We start from the raw sequence: 22128 nt of genomic DNA, 5'->3' as shown, positions 1-22128 counted from the left end.
TTAGAGTCTTTCCAGAAGTGAGTTTCAGAAGTACTTTCCTTTTCCCTACAACTGGAGACGTTCTAACATTACCCATGAACACATGTTCATCATCTCCTGATACTTGGTAGGAGGTAAACATGATACGATCCTTGCACACGTGCTTAGTTGCGCCAGTGTCTAGCACTCACTCCAAGTTGTTTACAAGGAAGACTCCTGACACCACAGCTACTATCATGTCAGACTTATTGCCTGTTTCTGTAAGATTAGCTTGCGGCTTATCTTTGTTTTTCTTAAGCCTACAGGTTTTGACATAATGCCCAGGCTTTCCACAGTTTTAGCAGTTTCCTTTTTTCTTGAATTGACTGTTTGCATTCTTCTTTTTGAGCCTGCATTCATTTGCATAATGTCCAAGTTTGCCACAGTTATGACAATTACCTTTTTTTCTTATTATTTTCCCGACTTAATTCCACAAGATTTGCCTTTGAATCTATCTCATTTTTATTTTCTTTTTGGTCCCTGATTCTATTGGCCTCCTTTATTCGTATGTGTACGATAGTGGTTTCCAAAGAAACACCGTTCTTTTTATGTTTTATTCTATTCTTATATTCTTTCCAGGAGAGCGGTAATTTTTCTATTAGTGCTTCTGACAGAAACACTTCATCTAACTTAATTCCTTTTGTCGATAGTTCATAAATTAGACCTCGAAAATCGTAAACTTTTGTGACAGATTTATCGTCTGTCATTTCATAATGAAGGAAATTAGTAATTACATGTTTTTTAGCGCTTGTATCTTCCAATATGTATTTCTTTTCTAAAACAGTCTATATGTCTTTAGCAGACACGTAAGAAGCATACACATCATATAATTCGTTGGATAAAGAGTTTAAAATATAATTTGTACTATTATTTTCATCTTTTTCTTCAGTTTGATTTTCTGGATCTTTAGTATATGATTCTGATAATATGTATGAAACTTTCGGGGTGGTCAGAGCGAACAGTTTCTGTTTCCATCATTTAAAGCATTGCCCAACGAACGGTTTGATTTTGACTAACTCAGCAGAAGCATTTACTGTTACTGTAGCTGTAGTCTATATAATTCAACAATTCGACTTTAAGATTGTTGAAATATTTGGTTGAATTAAATAAACTATTAAAAATCGAGAACCAAAAAAATTTGAGAAAGAAGAACTTATTGAATTGAGTCGAGGCGTGATCGAGTCACTCGGCTTGAAATCGAATTTGCTCCTCGGACGGCGTCCCAAGTGCAACAGTTTAGAGCAATCGACCTTCAGGATACAACGACTATGACCCGGTCCCGGTGCACTCATCGTACACTGGCTCGAACCACTTGCAGTTTAATCCGAAAGTGTTGAGTTGACTCAATGATGAACTCAGCAGAAAATGCTTAAAACCGAATATCAGGAGAGTGTTTTATAAGAGAAAGATTTTTCATATCTTTGAAATCGAATCGGATGTCTTTTTATAGACTCAGAAGTGGTTAAAGTCTCCCGAGTACCCATACACACACCCACGCGAGTACACACACACCGCACCCCCACCCACGCCCAGCCCGTCCCATCCCGTCGCATCGCGTCGTGCACGCGGACATGGACACGGACTCGGACTCGGCTCGGCACGGCACGGCTCGGCTCGGCGTGCGCACGCGTGTGTGGTTAATGGCATAGATTAGAGCTATTGGCATAGCCCCCCCACAGGACCAAATTCACATGCCCCCTGAAAGGGGCTCAAGCCCTAAGCAAAAATACTATCTTATATACAAGATAGTTAACTTTGTGAAATCCGATGTGGGACAAAACCCCAAACTCAAAAGTACTACAATTTCAAAAATGGAGGGAAATTACCGAAAATTTGAAAATTCAAATTTTACTACTATTTTAAAACAAAAGGAATATGGATCCGTCAGGCAGCCGTCACCATTTTTTTCTTTTTTTTCTTTTTAACACTCATATATAACCACATTACATGAGCACTCGATCCCATAATTTCAATGTTGAAACAAAGTTTGTCTACCACTCTGAGGGAAACGGATTGGCTACTCCCCCTTGACACTAAACCGTGGTTGGTGGTCGGTGCTCTATTTATTTCATCCATTCCGTTCATCCATTTTTACAGATCATTTTAGGGCTTTACCCAAAAAATTAGAGGGATATAAGTCGCAGGTGGACCACACTACAGGAAAACAATAATGATTGGATATCCATCATTTAAATCCTCCTAAGGCCCACTGTACTGTTTATTTGACATCCAATCTGTTGATTAGGTCATACAGACCCAGATGAAGGGAAAAAAACAAAGATCATCTTGATCCAAAACTTTTATGGCCCCCAAAAAGTTTTTAATGGTCAACGTTCATTCAACACTGTTTCCTGTAATGTGGTCCACTTGAGATTGGGATATACCTCATTTTTGGTCTCATACCATAAAATGATCTAGAAAAATAGATGGACGGCATGGATGAAACACATACATCATGGTGGGGCCCACAGAGCACCGACCACCAGCCATTGGCTGGTGGCAGGGGGAGTAGCCAATCCGTTTTCCACTCTTAAGACTCTGAGCCATGGAACCGGGCCCAAATTTTTAAAGCTGATTTTGACAGCTGTTCTGTCAGCAATATGTGGCTATCGGATTGACGCTTTTTAGCTTTTCCGATCAGATTGGAGAGATTCAAATTATGCGGATGCCGTGGCTCATCTTAAAATGGTTAGGTCCATTGATTTGCTGAATGCTATTGGTTGGGCCTCATGCGGAATTTACCATGGAGATTTGCATACGTGGAGGAAGTTACTGATCTGAGTTTCGGCCAGCAGGTTTTCTTTTTGCATGTCCATTGCCAGGCAATCTGTTTGAACCGGTGTTGGTTTTTTTTTTTTTTTTTTGTAGTTGGTTTTTGTTCTTCGGCTGTCTTTGGTCTCATGTAGTGGGTTGTTTGGGGGTTTATTGCCCCTGTTATGTACATTTGTATCTTTCTTGAATGAAGTTGTTGCATTACCCATTGAAAAAAAAAGAAGACAAAAAAGACAAAAAAGAAGAAAGAACTAGTGTAATTTCAGGGGGTATACCATGAAAGTGAATTATTTATCTTAAATATTGTCATGGGTTGAGTGGTTATTTGGGACAATCTAGTAGCAAAAAAAGAAATTGAAAGAAATAAATGTGGTGAAGTTTTAAAAAAATCAAGGAGAAAATCATTTGTTCTATGCTCACACTAATTGGAAATGTGTTGTCAAGAAACCAGGTAGAAGTGGTGCCTGGTTTGGTGCTTCATGACCATTTCAATATAGAGAATGCACTATGAAAAGTAGAGGTTTTTGACAGAACCTTCCATGAAGCTAGCTTTCACCTATCAGATTGTATTTCAATTCATTTTTGTAAGGAGGGACGCTTGGGCATTGGTATTCAGGTTTCAACTCAGAATTGGATCAGACCGAACCGTGTGCACCCCTAATGGTGTAGACTTAGATTACAACTAAGTACTGTAGCTAAGAATTACCACTACTTGAATATCGTTGCTCCTAGGATAAGTTGAGATAAAAGATATATATATATATATATATATATATATATATATATATATATATATATATATATATATATATAAATCAATGTTAAAAAAATATGCCAACTTTTATGGCTTCCAAAAAGTATCGAAGTTAAACATGCACCAATCATTCAACTAATTGATGAATTTCAGAAAAAAAAGATATACTAATATCTAAGTTCAATTTATTGATCTTGACTGTTCATTAGGTCCAATGAACATTTCATGACACATCAGTCTAATCTAACAAATATTAAGTATTTGATCAATGGCCTTTATTATGGATGGCCAACAATGGGTCCAACCAGCAATTTGTTCCATATACTTGTTGGGGCATCATGTATTGCTTACAATCATGAAGATAGGCCATTGTAAACCATCCCATCCATGGCTCCGAAGAAGGATGGCTATAGAAAATAAGGCCATGGATTTGATCACCTGATCCGTGCAATTCTTGCATGGTAGCTCTTGCAATGTGTTCTGGACGGTAGTGGAGAAGTATACGCATGTCAGGTGCTAACATTTCATAAATGGTAGCTAACTCACAAGATAATGCATCCAACCATAACCTGCGTGTAGGTTTTGGGAGATTCTTCTGTCAAGCGCACGTGACCAACGAACGGTTTTGATAGGAGTCCCTGGACATGGCCCCAGATAACCATGATCGCATATCAAAATACATCTAATTAACGACATGCAAAATGGAGAATGAAAGAGAATGATTCTACCATCCATCTGGTTCATGCATGGCCCATGTGAATGCCTCTTATTTAGTGGTCCATCATTAATTGTAGGTGGGCCCACACGGCCCACTTCAACTACACCGAAGAAGAATATATTCTCGATGCAACAGGTGAATACTGAATAGTGCCCTGCGGTACGTTTTTCGTTCAACTGGGGTCTCTGGTTCGTTGATCTAGATTGTTGATCTTCTCGGACAACCTGCAGATGGAAGATAAACCAAAACCGTTCTAAAATTGGAAAATACTGGCAATCAAATCTATCCTTCACTGCATATTTCTCTCAACCGTCTATTTTGAGGACAATTAATTGAAGGGTTATGGACGTATGATTTGGAAATGTTTGGAAATCCCCTTTATCTACAGTAGGGAACTTAACCTTGAAGGTCAGGATTACCAAACCATGGACCCACTTGCACAGAGTGCGTAAGAAAAAGTAGAAAAATGGATTCTGTCTTGGCACATGTCGCTCCATTGGACTCAAGTGCTGAGATGGTCCGATAATAAGAACCGTTCATTTTCTGGACGCTGTTCCGTATGATCAAGAAGGGGTGGAAATGGGCCGCGTTTGGTACGTACCAGGATAGGCCTGGGCCGACTGATACTTAAGGTCCAAGGCCCGAGACCAGCCAAGACCCAGCAGAAATGACCTAGTACAACAGGCCCAAGATTAATACCAAAAATTTGAGTGTGCCAGGCCCCGGGCGAACCATAAATTATCCGGTGAGCAAGTGGGCCACACATGCACAAGAAATAGACACACGAGAAACGAAATCAAGAGCCTATATTCTAGAAGCATGGGTTGCCTAATGAAGGATTAGAAAGGGCTATTTGTAATATTCATAAGATTTGTAGGATATAAAACATGCACATATATATGAACTGGTCAGTTCGGGCAGACTAAAATGACTTGAGCCCAAAGCTAGTATACTTCTCCACGACCGTCCAGAACACATTGCCACCTTTTGAGCCAACATGAGAAATTTACTCCCAATAGATAATTTGTCAGTTCGTGTAGATGAATATAGAACATTGTAAAAGAAACTTTCAATTCATCAACTCCCCAAAAAATGAAAAATCATAATAAACTCTGAAGTATGATTAGCTGATAGTGGATCGATCATTCAAGTAGAGAGGACATGGATGGTTTGGATTATTGGGCGTCTCAGCATGTGGTCCACAATTGTACCCAACACATGCTGGCGATCATGAGTCGTATTAGAGGCAAAACGAACTTGGTCATCTTGAGTTGTGATATTGATATAGAGATAGGACAACAAATAATAATAATAATAATAATAATAATAATAATAATAATAATAATAATAATAATAATAATATTTTTATTTTTATTTTTTTTTTTTTTTTTTTTTTTTTTAAAGAGCTATTTATTTATTTATTTATCCATGGTTCATCCAGGGGCACAACAAACTGATGCTCTGGATTATACCATCTTAGTTCACGAAAGAATAGTTATGTATTACGTTATCAGGATTACTTGTAATCATTACCAAAATCTCAAATATATAATTATTGTTACCTAAATCTAGGCTATGGCGTGAACACACATTGAGGGGGGAAGGGGTTACAATATTCAAAGAAAGAGTGTGCAGGCAACTTGAGTTTTAGATCCGCTGGTTTTTGGGCTCATGTCCTGATAAGAGCCCTCACAGCTGATGGTTGGGTGGATGTAACAAATATCATGGTAGTGAGGATGGCAATGGGATCGGTAGTCGTCCAACAAACTTGACCCAGCTTTAGGCTAGGCTTGGACCTACCAGCTTGGCCTGCATCATGGCCCTATCAATTTTTGTGTCTGGCTTAGACACAAGTCATTTTAGCCCAACCTGACTTTATTTTATATCCTGCCATTCCGAACCTTGGTTAGGCAACCCATCTATGTAAGGCTGCTAATGGGTCAGGCTGGCTCATTGGGTTTCGAACCTTAAGCCCACTTCAACCCAGTTTGGGCTAGAATACTATGCCCAAGGGGAGAGCCTGGGCTAACTGTCTAAGAGGCTATCAGCCAGGCTCATTTTCAGTTTTTAAGGGCAGTTTTTAATATATCATGCCCTATAGCACACCTAATGGACAGCCTAAATCATGCACAAAAGTGGGTGTCAGGGTAGGGGCTCGGGCTATGCATAATCATCACGGGACTAGATCACGCATGTTTATTTTAGCCTTTAGGGCTCGGGCTCATTGGAAAGATAATTGGACGAGCATTTAATAAGAACCAAAATCATCTTATTTGAATATCATTTCACCTTTCAAAATTAGGCCCAAAGTTATTGATCATGATTTTTTTTTTAAGCATCGCACGATCCCATGAAAATACTCCAAACTCCCTTGTTATAGGTTCAATCGAGCAATATTGGGCTCATTAGAAAGATAATTTGAGCAGCTTTCAATTAGGATTTGAATCATTTTATTTGGATACCATTTGACCTTTTAAAATTGGAACAAAATTCATCTACTATAAATTTTTCACAATTAATCATAAATTTTTCAAAAGGTCAATCATTAATTTTTTTTCAACATCGCATGATCCCACTAAAATGCTTGTTAACTCCCTTATTATATGTCGGAGAAGAGCATTTTGATGTACTGTGGCAGTAGACTTATTCTTAAAACAGCTGGACCAAAAGAAGTGCGAACGGAAGCAAATGTAGTCTGTCAGATCCAGGCCTAATCATACGTAGGTTATGACATTACTGGGCCCCAGGTATGTCCAGTTCAAAGAAATTCATTCGGGATAACGAGAAATTATTGTTTGAAGTGTGAACCGTAAATCGACCATAACTTTTGATCTAAAAATCATCACCGAACGCAGGACCTATCAATATTCTTTATGCAACAGGCCATCCAGGGTCAACCAACCCACAAAATGAGTTGCGGCCATTTGTTTCACGAGAAAATGCATACTTCCTATTCAACCTACAATTTTCATAAAAATATATAATTTTTAGTAATTTTAATTTTTATCATATCTCATTACTTTTAGAGTTTTAAATTTTCATCTTTTTTAGAGATTAATTATAATCATGTTAGGAATGCACCAATAAGGTTAATTTGGGACCTTTTATTTTTTTGCAAAAGTTACTATTTCGGGTACATTCTATTCTTATCAAATTAGGAGTTCTGTTAAGGTCAAAATTTAATTTGTTATGTTGGATAATTTTAAATTGGAGTTTTATTTTATCTTTATTAGTGGTGTAATCAAAAATTCATATACAGTTCAAATAGTTTAATAAAAATATTCAAGTTTTCTTTTTTATTATTTCTTGTGGATTGAAAGTTTTAATTACTTGAGGAGACGGTGATCTTACTCTTTAATTTCTCACGCCCTTCTATGCATCACAATCTTAGGCTCATTAGAAAGATGATTTTATGAGCTTTAAACTCAGATTATAATTATATCATTTACAGATCGTTTGACATTTCAAAAGTGGGCCCAAAGTCATTAATTGTCAATTATTTAAAAGGTCAATCATTAATTTTTCAAGCATCACATGATTCAAGAAAACACTCATAACTCCCTTTACAAGTCAAATCAAGGGCAATCTTGTGCTCATTGGTAGGAAAATTCGATGATCTTTCAAATAGGATCACAATTATCTCATTTGGAGATCGTTTGACATTTTAAAATTGAGCCTAAATCGTGAATCTTAATCAAGAATATTTTGAAAGGTTGATCATTAATTTTTCAGCATTGCATGATCTTACAAAACACCCATAATCCCCTCATTACAAGTTGGATTGGTGCAATTTTAAACTCATTGGAAAGATAATTTGAAGAGCTTCAACTAAAATAAAATCATTTCATTTGAAAATCACTTGACCTTTCAAAAGTAAGCCTAAAGTTTTCATTCGTAAATTTTCCAAAAGGTCAATTGTTAATGTTTTTAACATCCCGCGATCCCACAAAAATGCTCATAGCTCTCTTGTTACAAGCCGAATTAAGAAAACCTTAAACTTGTTAGAAAAATAAATTGATTAACTTTCAAATAGAACTAGAATCATTTCATTTGGAAATTATTTGTCCTCTCAAAAGTAGCGTAACTCACATTACTTACACAATCAATATTACACAACTTAGATAAAACCACCGAATCTCTCTCATTATACCTTGGATCCGAATGATCTTATGCTTGTGGTAGAAGTAATTCGATAAGCTTTTGAATGAGCTATAAACCACATCGATCGGGGACCTTTGGTTTGTCATCATCTAACTTGAAGTGTACTTTTCATATCATCAACTTATAAACTAAACATTCACCAGAATTTCTCTACTTTTCAACATTCCCTTATTAAAACATCTTTAAACCTACATCATCATGACCTTAAGTCAAGTTTGAAATGAAACATGAAAAAAAAAAAATGCATGATCATACTCAATTATGACAACTTTTTTCCATCGAGCAGAGCTATTCCAAGAGAGGCTCTTTCACATGTAAAGCACGAAAGATTACCGGATGGAGTGGTCGTAAAACACTCAAGATTATAGTAGAGTAGTCGGAAAGCACAAAGATGAATAGCAACTTTAAACATGTGAATTGACGGTCAACCTCCTAAACTTTTTTCTATTCTTGATGACAAGGGAATTTTCGTCCTGAAAAGTAATACCCCCATTACCAAATGTAGAGGTATGGAAAAGAAAATTCTTTAAAATGAGATATATTTTGATGGTCCTATGATATCCTGGGTGTATATAGAAAAAAAAAAGCCTAATATTTTTCTTTGGTTGTACTTTTTCTTCATAAAACTACTCTCATGGGCAAGAGAAAATGGCATTTTCTCGAGAGAAAAAATTCCACCGAAGTACTTACAAGTTCACCCGCAGGAAAATAACAAGAAAGGACAGTATTTAATGAGAGGAGTGTTGTGTCATATGTAACATTATAAAAAGTTATTTAAACGGATTTGTTTCTCAACGAGAATTTATATGGAAGTTGGGATCTGCTCTTGTGCATGATGTTTGGGCTGAATAGGCTCCATGAAAATTTTATTGGCACATGCAAAGTTGGCGTACATGACACATGTAAGGTGCTTAAATATATACAGCTGCACATGTGGCAACTTCACATGCTAGCACCGAAGCATATTAGCATGTGGAACATGTAGAACATTTGAAGATAGATGCAATATGTATCACATGTAGAGTACAAGTGAAGGTGATCAATAGTGGCACATGTGGTGCATTGACACATGGTCAATATCACCAATGCAGTTCATCATACAATAAACAATAGAGGGTTGTTTGATTTTTTATTTCCACTACAAATACCTAATAAATAGGTTATTATTACTCTACACGCTTATTTAATTTTAGGTGAGTATTTTCATCTCAAAAATCAATTCTTAAAGGACCCACTTAAATTTGTGAGCCTCACCATGATGTATGTAACATATTCATGTTGTTCATCTGATTTAGTGGAACATTTTAAGGCATGAGCCAAAAAATGGGGCAAATTTAAAGCTCAAGTAATTCACACTACAAAAAATTGTGATCATAAAGCTTTCACCATTGAAATTTTTTTTTTTTGCCTAGAGCTCATAAGATTATTTATTTGTCATCCAACATGGTCATAAAATCATATAGACATGGAATGGGAGAAAACACAAATATCATTTTGATTCAAAATATCTAAGGGTGAATTTATATTTCAAAAAAAAAAAAAAAACCAAACAAACAAACCAACAGCCCCTAATTGTAATTATAAGGCTATGAAAATTCTTTTTCTAAATTAGTATTTTTAAAAGAAGCTTATACCTTGATAGAGTTGCTTGTGCTTTGAAAGAGGTAGAAGTAAATGAAATCTCCTTTTAATAAAGAAACCGGATTTGCCAAATTTATATAATAATAATAATTATTATTATTATTATTATTATTAATTAATAAAAAACAAGTGGGTGGAAAATGATTCCACAGATGCCGAGATGGATAAACTACATTTCTTTTCTCACTCTCTCCACCAAAGCAGTTCTTAACTTTGAAAAGATCTTGCTTTGGTTAAATGGCAAACAGGTAAGCCATCCGTAACAATAACCTGAGGGCTTAGACGGCTGATGATAATACCCTGAAAATCGAAAATGGACAACCATCGAGACAAATCTTGCCACAATTTCCTAGCATGGGAATTTCTAAGAAGATTTTGGATTTTGACATTTTTTTTCTCGCTATGGTATCATATAGCAGGAAAATGTCGTTGAATTTTATTTTTTTTAATAATTTTAAATCAGTAAACTATTTAAAGATTTTAAAACCTGGGTTCAAATAAATCAATTTAAATCGTCAAATATTTATTTCATCAAAAGGGAAACTATATTTATCATATATATAGCACCGTGGACAGCTTTCCAAACTATCCTTGACCGGCCATTTGATTTGAGAATTGTGGCCCACCTGACAAGTGGGCTAGCCGGAACTCTTGAGAAAGAAAAAGCATCTGCCTACAAATTGCTTATAGACTTTGTATTTTAAACAAACATATGTAAGACACGAAACACAAAACCATGAGTTTGGAATATAAAATTAATAAACAATAATGAAAAAGACCACGCTTTTAATCATTATCGAAGTTTGCTAAAGTACGTCCAGACAAGAATACATCGGGAACTTAGTCGCTTAATCTGTTTTCTCATCGAATGATCCAAACCGTTCTTCTAATTGCCATTATTTCGGTCCTTCTTATAAACTCTTCAGGTATGAATTGGACAAGCGCGTCCCCATGGAAGGGTAGTTTTATCTACACCGTTCATCCATTTTTTTTAGCTGATTTTATAGTATGAACGTAAACATGAGGCAGATCCAAAGCTCAAGTAGACTACACCGAAAGCGTACCTGACTTGATCCGAGTTCGGTCTAGCCTGGATTAATCCAGACCGAGTCCGATCCGGTCAGAAGTACCGAGTCGAGTCGAGTTGGCACCGAGTTGGATTGAGAGATGAGGGAGGGAGGTAGAGGAGAGAGAGGAGGAGGAGGAGGAGGAGGAGAGTGATGGTGGTGGGTGGTTGCCGGGTTTGGAAGAGGAGGAGGAGGAGGATGAGGGAGGGAGGGAGAGAGGTTGGAATCAGGTCAGGATATGATTATAGAGTTAGGTCGAGTCAGGTTTCGGATCGAGTTGAGTCTAACTGGATCGAGTTTTAGTTCGAGTTACTAGGTAACTCGAACTTGACTTGGTTTGAGTTCGGATTGGGCAAAGCTTACTCGGTTCAAACCAACTCACCCATTCGGTTCGAGTCGAGTCGGATCGGACCACGTCGAACAAGTCGAGTTAGCCGAATTGGGTTGTCTCGTGCCCACCTCTACCCACCAGTAGCGGGAAGCGAATTGGCTAGTGTACTACACACCATCGATATAGCTAGTATGAGTACGTGCCGTGGGAAGACGAGTGCATATACACTCCTCCAACTCTAGTTGTAGGAACATTTCAAAGGAGATCTAAGTTACTTGGCCTAAAATGCATATCCACATCATTCATCCATTTTTGGAGATCATTTTAGAGCATAAGCTAAAAAATAGTCATACCAAAAGTTCAAATGGACAACACCACAAATAGCAGCTGCCATGTTGATTTTCACAGTTAAAACATTCGTAGGGCTCCCATAAAATTTATTTTCCATCCAATCTGTTTATGAAGTTACAAAGGCCTGAACGAAGAAGAAAAACAAAAATCATGTTCAAAACTTCTCTAACCCGAAAAGGATTTCAATGGTAGATGTTCGATCCCCCACTGCCTTTTGCAGCGTGGTCCAGTTGATCTTTTATCCGTCTTCTTTTTTGGCTCAAGCCTTATGACGAGCTCGCCAAATGGATGGACGGTTTGGATATAACACATAACTAATGATGGGACCCACAGAACTTGGTGACGTCAAGCTGGTGTGTGGTACACCAGCCAATCCGCCTCCCAGTAGCGACGTCCGTACTGGCGGGATCAGTACCTAATCTGCGCCCAATTTGGCCGGCATTCATTTCCACTCTCATTTCAATCCTCTTTAAAAAGTCCACAAACAATTGCATCTGATCAGCTCTACATTCCCAATCCTCTCTACTCTTCACCCAAACCATGGCTAGCGACCTCCAATCGTACGCCATCCTCTTCCTCATCTGGCTCATCTCCACTGTCCTTGTCCGGACCATCTTCTCCAATTTCCGAACCACGGCCCGCCACCAACCGCCGGGCCCAATAGCTCTCCCGATCATTGGACACCTCCACCTCATCGCTCCCATCCCTCACCAAGCTTTCCACAAGCTCTCCAAGCGCTACGGCCCGTTGATGTACCTCCGCCTCGGCTCAGTCCCCGCTGTCGTCGTATCCAACGCTGACACCGCGAGAGAAATCCTCAAAACCCACGAGACCGCTTTCGCATCCCGACCTCAATCCTCAGCCGTCCGCTACCTCACCTACGGTTCCTCTGACTTCTCCTTCGCTCCCTACGGCCCTTACTGGAAGTTCATGAAGAAGATCTGCATGTCTGAGCTTCTAGGCGGGCGCACGCTCGATCAGCTCCAGCCCATCCGCCACGAAGAGATCCGGCGATTCTTGCGACTGATACATAAGAAATCCAACGGCGGAGAAGTAGTCAACGTTGGCAAAGATCTCATAACGATGACGAACAACATAATATCGAGGATGACGATGAGCCGGATATGTTCAGACACAGAAGGGGATGCAGAGGAAGTGAGGAAGTTGGTGAATGAGGTGGTCGTGCTGACCGGCACGTTCAACGTATCGGATTATATCGGGTTGTGTCGGAACTTGGATTTGCAGGGGCTGAAGAAGAGGTTCGAGGACGTACACCGGAGATTCGATGCGATGATGGAGAGGATCATCAAAGAGCATGTAGAAGGGAGGAAGATGAAGATGGAGAGAGGCGATGGTGTGAAGGATATTCTCGATCTTTTGCTCGAGATATCGGAAGACGAGAGCGCCGAGATGAAACTGACGATGGAGAACATCAAAGCCTTTATCCTGGTAACCCCATTCACCTTGTCTTTTTCGGACCGCTTGTGTTCGTAAGCTTCTGGTGGGACCGGGAAGATGTGGAGCCCCACGTGATGTATTCAGATCATCCAGCCCGTACATCAGATGCGTGACCACATATTACCCCAAGTTCCTGAAAATCAGATCAATACAAAACACAGAGGAGCCACAGGACAGGAACAAGTTGGGAACCTGAGTCGCAAACAAACCTAAGTTTTGGTCTGGCCCTTCTCCATGCCAGGAAAAACTTCTGAATGGTCTGGATTCCATATAAACAACACGGTAAAAACCCCACCCAAAACAAGGGTATGCGTCCCCTTCTCAACTTGTTCCCTGTGCTGTGGCCCACCTAATTCATGATCATCCAGAATTTTGGGCGTTCGAGGTAACATAGGCTGAAGTATCTGATGGATGGGTTGGATGTATGCATGAATGACTTGAGCCCCACATCTGCCCGGCACCACCGTAGCTTTATGTGGTTCCGGAGCCACTGGAACGGACTCCTTTCCGAGCTGGGAGGACACACTGCCACACCTTTTTTATGCAGCAAGTAAAGCACCCACGTCTGTGGCTCTGACGATGTTGTATAAGTAAAATCTACTCCGTGTATCGATGTTAGGCCCTAAGGTAGGGATACCACAAAATGGATGGACGGCGTGGATAAAACACATAGATTATGGTGGGGCCATAGAGCTTTTCCAGCGCCACACTACGCAATTCGCGTCCTGGAGGGGATTCCGATACGTCCTTTACCTCCATTCCGTGATGCCGAAATGTGAACTGATCTTGCCATTTAAAGAAAAAAAAAAAAAAAACCAGGACCTGCAGACTCGTAAAAGAGCAACAGGTTGAATTTCGAACGTTGGACTTTATTCCATAGGCGTCATACGGTATAACAGTAACCGTCCCCTTCAATATATAAATCGTTATTATCTTCTTCTCCTTTCGCCTCTTGTTTGTCCTGCTCATTTTTAAAGTGCCGGTAACGTTTACAATGTTAGACAACTAAAGAAATAATAATAATAATACTTCCGGTAACATGCCATCCATGAGCAATGCAAGACTTCAATCCCAATTACCTCAGCAGTACTGGACCCCACATCACGTGGAGCTTAACTGTAAATTGGATTGGTCCTGCTGTCCTGACCGCCCATAATGCCCTCCTTGTTATTTTGTTGGAGTTGGGCCGTTGACTGATTTTAGTGGGAAATGTTACAGCAGTGCATGCTGTACCGGTGTGTACGCATCAATGAGCGGGAAGCGGATTGGCTGGTGTACCACACACCAGCTATATAGCTGGTGGAGTGACGTCAGCATGTTCTGTCGGTCATATCAAGAGGTATATGTTATATCCAAATCGGTTTGTCCATTTGGTGAGCTCATCTTAAGGCTTGAGCCGAAAAATAAGAGACAGATATAAAGATCCATTGGACAACACTGAAAAAAATAGCTAGGGATTGAACATCTACCGTTGAAACCCTTCTAGGGTCACAAAAGTTTATGAAATTTGTTTTTCTTCTTTATCCATGTATTTTTTACCTTATTATATTTTTAACCTTATTAATAGCTTAGATGGAAAATAAACGTTATGGTGGGCCATAAGAATTTTTTAACGGTGAAAATCATCATCCTCGCTGCTATTTTTGGTGTGGTCCAGTTCAGCTTTTGATATGATTTATTTTTTGTATAATGCTCTAAAATGATCTCAAAAAATGGATGAACGGTGTAGATATAATAAATACATCATCATGGGGAGCATGTAACTTTGTATCTACCCCAGCTATATAGTTGCTACTTTTGGTGTGATACAGCGGGACGCGGGTTTCCTGCCAAAGCCTTTCGCCGGAAGTTCCTGCGCTAGGAACTTGGGTGGGGCTCAACATGATGTTTTTTAAAAATCCACACTGTAAATCTGTTTTCTGAGCCATTTTAGGACTTGAGACCAAAAGTGAGAAGGATTGAAGACTCAATTAAGCTGCACCAGAAGAAAAGGTGGGTAGGAAAATTCCTACAGTTGAAAACCCTCTGAGGTAGAAAGTGATGTTTACATGCCATCCATACCGTTAGTAATGTTATTCCTAGTGGGATGACCTAAAAACACAAATATTAGCCTGATTTAAAACTCCTATGGCCCCACGAATATTTCAACTATGTATGTTTAATAGTCACATTTTAGGTGAGTATTGGATCAAGTTCATTTTTGGCCTCGTCGTGACAATATCTCAAAAAACAAGATGGACAAAGTGAATTTCTCACAAACATCATAGTGGGCCCCACTTAGGTTTCTAGCAAAGGAAGTTCCTGCATCGCATGAAAGTGGCATATAAAGGGAAACAGATTGGCTACTCCCCTGCCACCAGCCTGGTGGCCGGTGCTATGTGAGCCCCACCACGATATATGTGTTTCATCCATTTTTATGGATCATTTTAGGGCTTCATCCTAAAAATAATAGGGATATAAATCTCAGGTGGACCACACCACATGAAAACAATAGTGATTGGATATCTACCATTAAAATCCTCCGAATGCCTAATGTATTGTTTATTTGACATTCAACCTGTTGATTAGGTCATATAGGCCCAGATGAAGAGAAAAAACAAAAATCAGCTTGAACCAAAACTTCTATGGCCCCCAAAATGTTTTTAATGGTGCACTCATTCAACACTGTTTCCTATAACGTGGTCCGTTTGAGATTGGGATATATCTCATTTTTGGTCTCTTAGCATAAAATGATCTATAAAAATAGATGGACCGCATGAATGTAACACATATATCATGGTGGGGGCTTATAGAGCACTGACCACCAGCCATTAGCTAGTGTGGAGTAGCCAATCCGTTTCCCATATAAAGGTACCGGACGGGATTGCCTGCGTCCAGCCGTCGGAAACGGATTGGCTACTTCCCCTGCCACCAGCCCCTGGCTGGTGGTTGGTGCTCCGTGGGCCCCACCATGATGTAATCCATTTTTAAAGATCATTTTAGTACTTGGTTCAAAAAATGAGAGATATATAAATCTCAGGTGGATCACACCACATGAAAACAATAGCTATTGGACATCGACAGTTAAAATTCTCCTAAGGCCTACTGTACTATTTATTTGACGTCCAATCTATTTATCAGGTCATGCAGGGCCAGATGAAGTGAAAAAACAAAAATAAGATTGATCCAAAACTTTTATAGCCCCCAAAATGTTTTTAATGGTCAATATTCATTCAAAAATGTTTCCCATAATGTGGTCCACTTGATATTGAGATATACCTCATTTTTTGTCTCATACCTTAAAATGATCTTTAAAAATACATGGACGGCATGTATGAAACAAATACATCATGATAGGTCCCACTGAGCACCGACCATCAGCCATTGGCTGGTGCAAAGGGGAGTAGCCAATCCGTTTCCCGGGCTGTCACCGGAAGTTCTTGCGCTTGGAAGTTAGGGCCGCCGTAGTGTTTGCGAGAAATCCACTTTCCGGTTTAGGCCAAAAAAAGAGACGGGCCCACCCAAAACTCTTACGTGAACCACACGAGAGGAAACCGTACGGATTGGACAGTCACCGGTCAAACATTTGTGATGCCACATAAGTTTTGCATGGGGCTATCCTTTTACGTGTTTTCAGCTCATCCCAGTAGGAATGACTTCGTGCACAGTTTCGATGGCATACAAAACCGAAGATAGTTTCAACGGTCGGCATTTATTTTCCCCAATTTTTCCTCTCGTGTGGCCCACCTGCGTTTTGGATCGGCATCACGTTTCGTTTTTGTCCCTAAAATGACTCGGAAAACGGATGGACGGGTTGGATTTCTTATAAACGTCACGGTGGGCTCCACCTAGCTTCCAAGCGGAGGAACTTTCTGTCCGGGTCCAAAGTTACTTATGCTTTCGATCAATGGCCCCCATCGACGGGGAAGCCAGTATTAACGGTTTGGATCATCGAACATGAACTCAGATCCGTATGTATTCCTCCTATAGCAATACATCAGCATTCTAAGCATGGTGCGGAAGGTTTGGCAGCAGGGTCCTTACTCTTGCTTGGGTGGTAGACTCTCAGTAGTTTCAACTCCCGGTCAAGGGTTCGATTTCCCATAGGTGGTGAAATTCCACTAGCATGAGTGTGTGGGGTGTGTGTACGTGTGTAAAAGAAAAAAAAAAAAGTTCGGCAGCAGTGGATGTGCACGGATCCACACGTGTGGGCTCAGCAAACCTCTCTTTAACGTGCTTCTTTCATAATTTGATTAACAAGTGATTATTCTTCAACCGATCCCTTTCTTTTAGATCATTATCAAGGTGTGTCCACTAATAGAAAGCTCGCATGCTCTACACAAGTGCCACTTGGGCACGTGTGGAGAGTAAACGTACGTGAGCCTAGCAAGCCTCCTCCAAAATGACCACTTCAAGAAATAGCAAATGCAGAGACCCGGGTTGGGCCTCCATGCGATTGTACTCGTCCAGTCTCAAGTCGAGTTGCGACTCGCCCGAGTCGAGGTGAATTAGCCGGGCTCTGCCATGACTTTTTCAGGTGACTCTTGGTGTCGAATCCAATCAGGTCCGACCCAGTTCAAGTCAACTCGGATTGACTTGCTTGAGTCTTAAAACCACTCTCCCAAACCAAAATTCTCAGCCCAAACACCTCAAAGACAAAAATGGGCTTTACTATCCAAAATCCCAACAAATCGAGTAAATCGATCCCAGCTTATTTAATATTTGATTAGATGAGTATTTAATACGAAAATTGACTGTACTCGTCTTGAAGTTTGGGCAAATTACCTAGAACGCTGCAGCACTCCATATATTCCCTAAAGACCCTTCCGATAGCTTTTGGAGATTGTTTTGGACGAAAATACCCCTAATCTTGTTTCAGTAGTTGCATGGTTTTCTAGGGACTAAGAAGTTACCTCGTATTTAATGTCAATAAAGTGATGTGTACGGAACCCTTTTTGCGAGTGGGCAAGGACTAAACTCGTGGGGCCCATATTGATATATGTGTATAATCCATGCTGTCCATCCTTTTTACCATGGACCCTAGAAAACCATGCAACTAGTGAACCAAAGTCAGGAGTATTTTCGTCCGAAACAATCTCCAAAAGTTATCAAAAGGCCCTTTAGGGAATATATGGAGTGACGTAGCGTTCTAGGTAATTTGCCCAAACTTCGAGGCAAGTACGGTCAATTTCCTATTTATAATATGATATCTTTTGAATTTTCTACAGGATATCTTTGCAGCAGGAACCGCTACATCTGCAGTCACAACGGAATGGGCGTTGGCGGAACTCATCAACCATCCTGACATTTTCAAGAAAGCAAGGGCAGAGATTGATTCAATAGTCGGAATAAATAGATTGGTAGAAGAATCCGATGTCCTAAATCTTCCATACCTCCAAGCAATTGTCAAAGAAACACTCCGACTACACCCAAGCCCAGTGATTCTAAGAGAATGCACCAAAGATAGCAAGATCGGAGGCTACGATATACCAGCTAACACCCAAGTGTTCATCAATGTGTGGGCCATGGGAAGGGACCCTGAGCATTGGGTGGACCCACTTGAATTCCGTCCCGAGAGATTCATGTCGTCCGATGAGAGCGACAGCAGTCACCACGTGGACCTTAGAGGGCAGCATTTCCATTTTTTGCCATTCGGAAGCGGACGGAGAAGTTGCCCGGGCACTTCTCTAGCATTGCAGGTTGTCCAAACGACGCTCGCTTCCATAATTCAATGCTTCGATTGGACAGTTGAGATCAACGGAAAGAGTGCAACTGTCGATATGACGGAGGCCCCAGGAATAACACTCCCTAGGGCACATCCCTTGGTGTGTCTCCCCGTTGCCCGTGCAAATCCCATACCTTTAAATTGACTTATGAAACACTCTTTCAAGTTTGTGATGACCACAACTGTGTGGAACCACCGCACATGCCAACATGGGACACGTGTATGAGATCCACGGTTCCCATCAGGTGGGCCACATTGTCTAGATCTTCCGGCCTAAAAATTAGAATATCTACAAGGCGCATCGTGTCCCACCTGATGGAAAAGTTCGAATGTGGTGAACGTGCCATTTTGGCATGTGCTTGTGGACTTAGCCATAGTAGCCTCGTACCTAATGTTGGCGTGTGTCGTGTTGCATGTCTTTCATCCACGCCATGCTTTTTATCGACTTTTTCAATATTGTTTCTTATAATTAGAGTTTGTGATGGTAAGGATTGTGAAATAAATGTTTTGCTCCGTGCAAATATGTGTGAGTCTGTTGATGTGAAAATCTGACTAGCCTTCTCTAACCTTTGAGCACCTATACAAAGAGCATACAAAAAAGAGACCCTAGCTATGACAGGGGACCCTTCGATGCCTAAGTCAGGCAAAAACCTAAGTCTAGTGGAGTAAAGGGTTTTATGCTAGAGATTGTGTATACCATTTAGTGTCAATGGGGTCCCCTATTTATAGTGTAGAGGGGTCATTATTGGGCCCAAAACGGTTCTTGGTTACAGGTGTAGTCTCCGCACATCTTTCTCAGCCGTTACACAATTTCGTCAAAGGTGATAAGTGTTGAAGTAGTCAACCCTCAAATCATGCAACAAACGGTTGGGCCAATCTAGGCCAAGCTTTCGATTGATCAGGCTGAGGTCAAGCTGAGTCGAGCCCACAATCAATCGGGCCGATCCCTATGATCGGCCCAGGATGAATTTCCACACCAACCATCATTGGTCGACAGATCATCCTCTGGTTTTACAAACCTGGATATTCCTCAAAGGTCAGATAAGCTTGGTGGAAGCTGCAGGAAAATATGGTGTCGAGGCCTAGGCTCCGGAGTTCAGTGTTGACTCTTCCATAGAATGATCTGGAATGGTCGTCTAGGAGCCCTGTGGTCCAGGAGCGTGTGCCTGTGAGTTCGAGCTGACCTCATAATTGGTTAGACCATTTTTACCCATAACAGAGTCTGTTTGGGAAAGCTAACCATCCAAATAAAGATTAAGCCTAATCCTAATTTTAGTGTGACTCGTGCCCTGCACATGTCAAATTCATTGCTCTAAAGTAGTGATTTCCTATGTATAAATGCAACTAGTGGGATAATTGAAGGAAAATGCCGCTTCAGCACTTACACATTGTATAGGAAAAAGTGGAAAAATGGATTCGGTCGAAAAAGCTGTAGAAGCAAACCCCAAATTTAGATCAGATAATCAAAAGATAAACGTAGGTAAGCAAATACAAACACAAAAAACACACGAGCTTTTACGTGAGAAAATCCTTGCAGGAAAAAAACACAGCAAAAAATGACAACAAATCACTATGATAAATGAATTACGAAAGAATAGAAGAATTTACAACATCAACACCCCTAATTTTCTTCTCTCCAAATCCTATAAACATTTAGGTCCCAATTAGAATAAGTTAGGATGCCCTAATCCCGTATTATACCCTCATATATATAGTGTCGCATTTGGAATAGGAAACAAACTATGCAATTCTACAAAATCACATGCGTCGTCGATCGAAGCATCGATTGATCGTCACCGATTGACCATTTCGCGATTGAATGAGCCAACATGTTTAAGTGATTGAACACGCTCAAAACTCTCGAGAGAGTTTAGAGGTATTTTCTAAATAGTTGATCGATTGACCCAAGAGTTCAATCGATTGAGCCAGTCCAAAACTTTCAAGAGACCAATCTGTATAATTCAGAATTCACTCGATTGATCGACCAAGGTGATTAATCGATCGAACACCTGTTTCATGTACAGATTTAAGATATCTCATAACAATGTCTACCATGGCTTTAATCTTCGTTCATGAACCACAACTCCAAGCTCCATCTCTAATCATCTCAATTATAGCTTCATCACTGTCATCGCTTTTTGTACAAACTCCATCTTCGGTAATATTTTGTCAAACTCTAAAAAGTCGAATAAAATCAAAACTTCTCTGTGGGAACCATCTTTATAAACATATCCACCGGATTGACACTTGTATGGATCTTCTCAAGAGTCACACTAACTTCCTTAAGAACTTTATATAAAATGATGATTAACATCAATATGCTTAGTACGACAATGGTAAACTGAATTTTTCCTCAAATTAATCGCGCTTTCATTATCATAATTAACCAACACAACATCCTACTGAAGCCTACGTTCATTCATCATTCCTCTCAACCAAACACCTTTCTTGAAAATTTCCATCACCACCATAAACTCAGCTTATATTGTGAAAAGTGCAACCACAAATTAAAGCTTCTTTATCCAAATGATCATTCCACTCAATAATGCAAATGAGTAGCCGAAAGTCGACCTTTTGTTATCTGCATTCCCTTCATAATTAGAATCCACATAGTCTACCAACTTTCCCTCTGATTTCTGAAATGTCAAGGCGCAGTCGGTTGTACCTCATAGATGACAAAGTAGTCATTTCATTGCCTTCTAATGTTTCTTGTCGGGATTTGACAATATATGCTGACAATATTGACTGCAAGTGAAATATTCTATCTTGTAAAGACCATGTTATACATTAAATTGTCAACTGCGCTCGAATATGACACACAAGACATAAATTACTTTTCTGTATCTATAATAATACATTGCTCTGAAGAAAGTCTAAAGTGAGCAGCATAGGGTGTGCTCACTAGCTTGGCCTAATCCATTTCAAACTGAAAGAATACATTCTTAAGATACTCTGCCTGAGATAATTCTAATCTACTCCTCTCCATATCTCTATGTATGTCTATACCAAGAATCTTCTTTCTAGCCCCCAAATCTTTCATTTTGAATGTCCATGATAGTTAAGTCTTCAATAAATTAATCTCAGACATGCTTTAATTGACGATAAGCATGTCATCAGCATATAATGTCAATCAAATGAATCATCCATTACTTA

General features: G+C 39.9%; 1 protein-coding gene across 1 annotated transcript; it reads left to right on the top strand.

Annotated features, from left to right (window-relative positions):
* The first annotated feature begins 12276 nt into the window (after positions 1-12276).
* LOC131220466 (cytochrome P450 93A3-like) lies at positions 12277-19498 on the top strand. The gene is made up of 2 exons (XM_058215367.1): positions 12277-13262; positions 18479-19498. Exons 1-2 carry the CDS (start codon positions 12354-12356, stop codon positions 19118-19120), a joined length of 1551 nt encoding a protein of 516 aa, XP_058071350.1. The 5' UTR covers positions 12277-12353; the 3' UTR covers positions 19121-19498.
* The last annotated feature ends 2630 nt before the right edge of the window (positions 19499-22128 follow it).

This window comes from Magnolia sinica, chromosome 1 (genome assembly GCF_029962835.1).
Source record: "Magnolia sinica isolate HGM2019 chromosome 1, MsV1, whole genome shotgun sequence".
Taxonomy (NCBI): Eukaryota; Viridiplantae; Streptophyta; class Magnoliopsida; order Magnoliales; family Magnoliaceae; genus Magnolia; species Magnolia sinica.
The sequence above is the reverse complement of the archived record's forward strand: the minus strand, read 5'-3'. Positions and strand labels throughout refer to the sequence as shown.

Bases quoted from the DNA above. Each gene is read 5' to 3' on its own strand.
- LOC131220466 (XM_058215367.1), top strand. From the start codon at position 12,354: ATGGCTAGCGACCTCCAATCGTACGCCATCCTCTTCCTCATCTGGCTC. The intron at 13,263-18,478 runs GTAACCCCATTC...AATTTTCTACAG, and splicing joins ACATCAAAGCCTTTATCCTG to GATATCTTTGCAGCAGGAAC.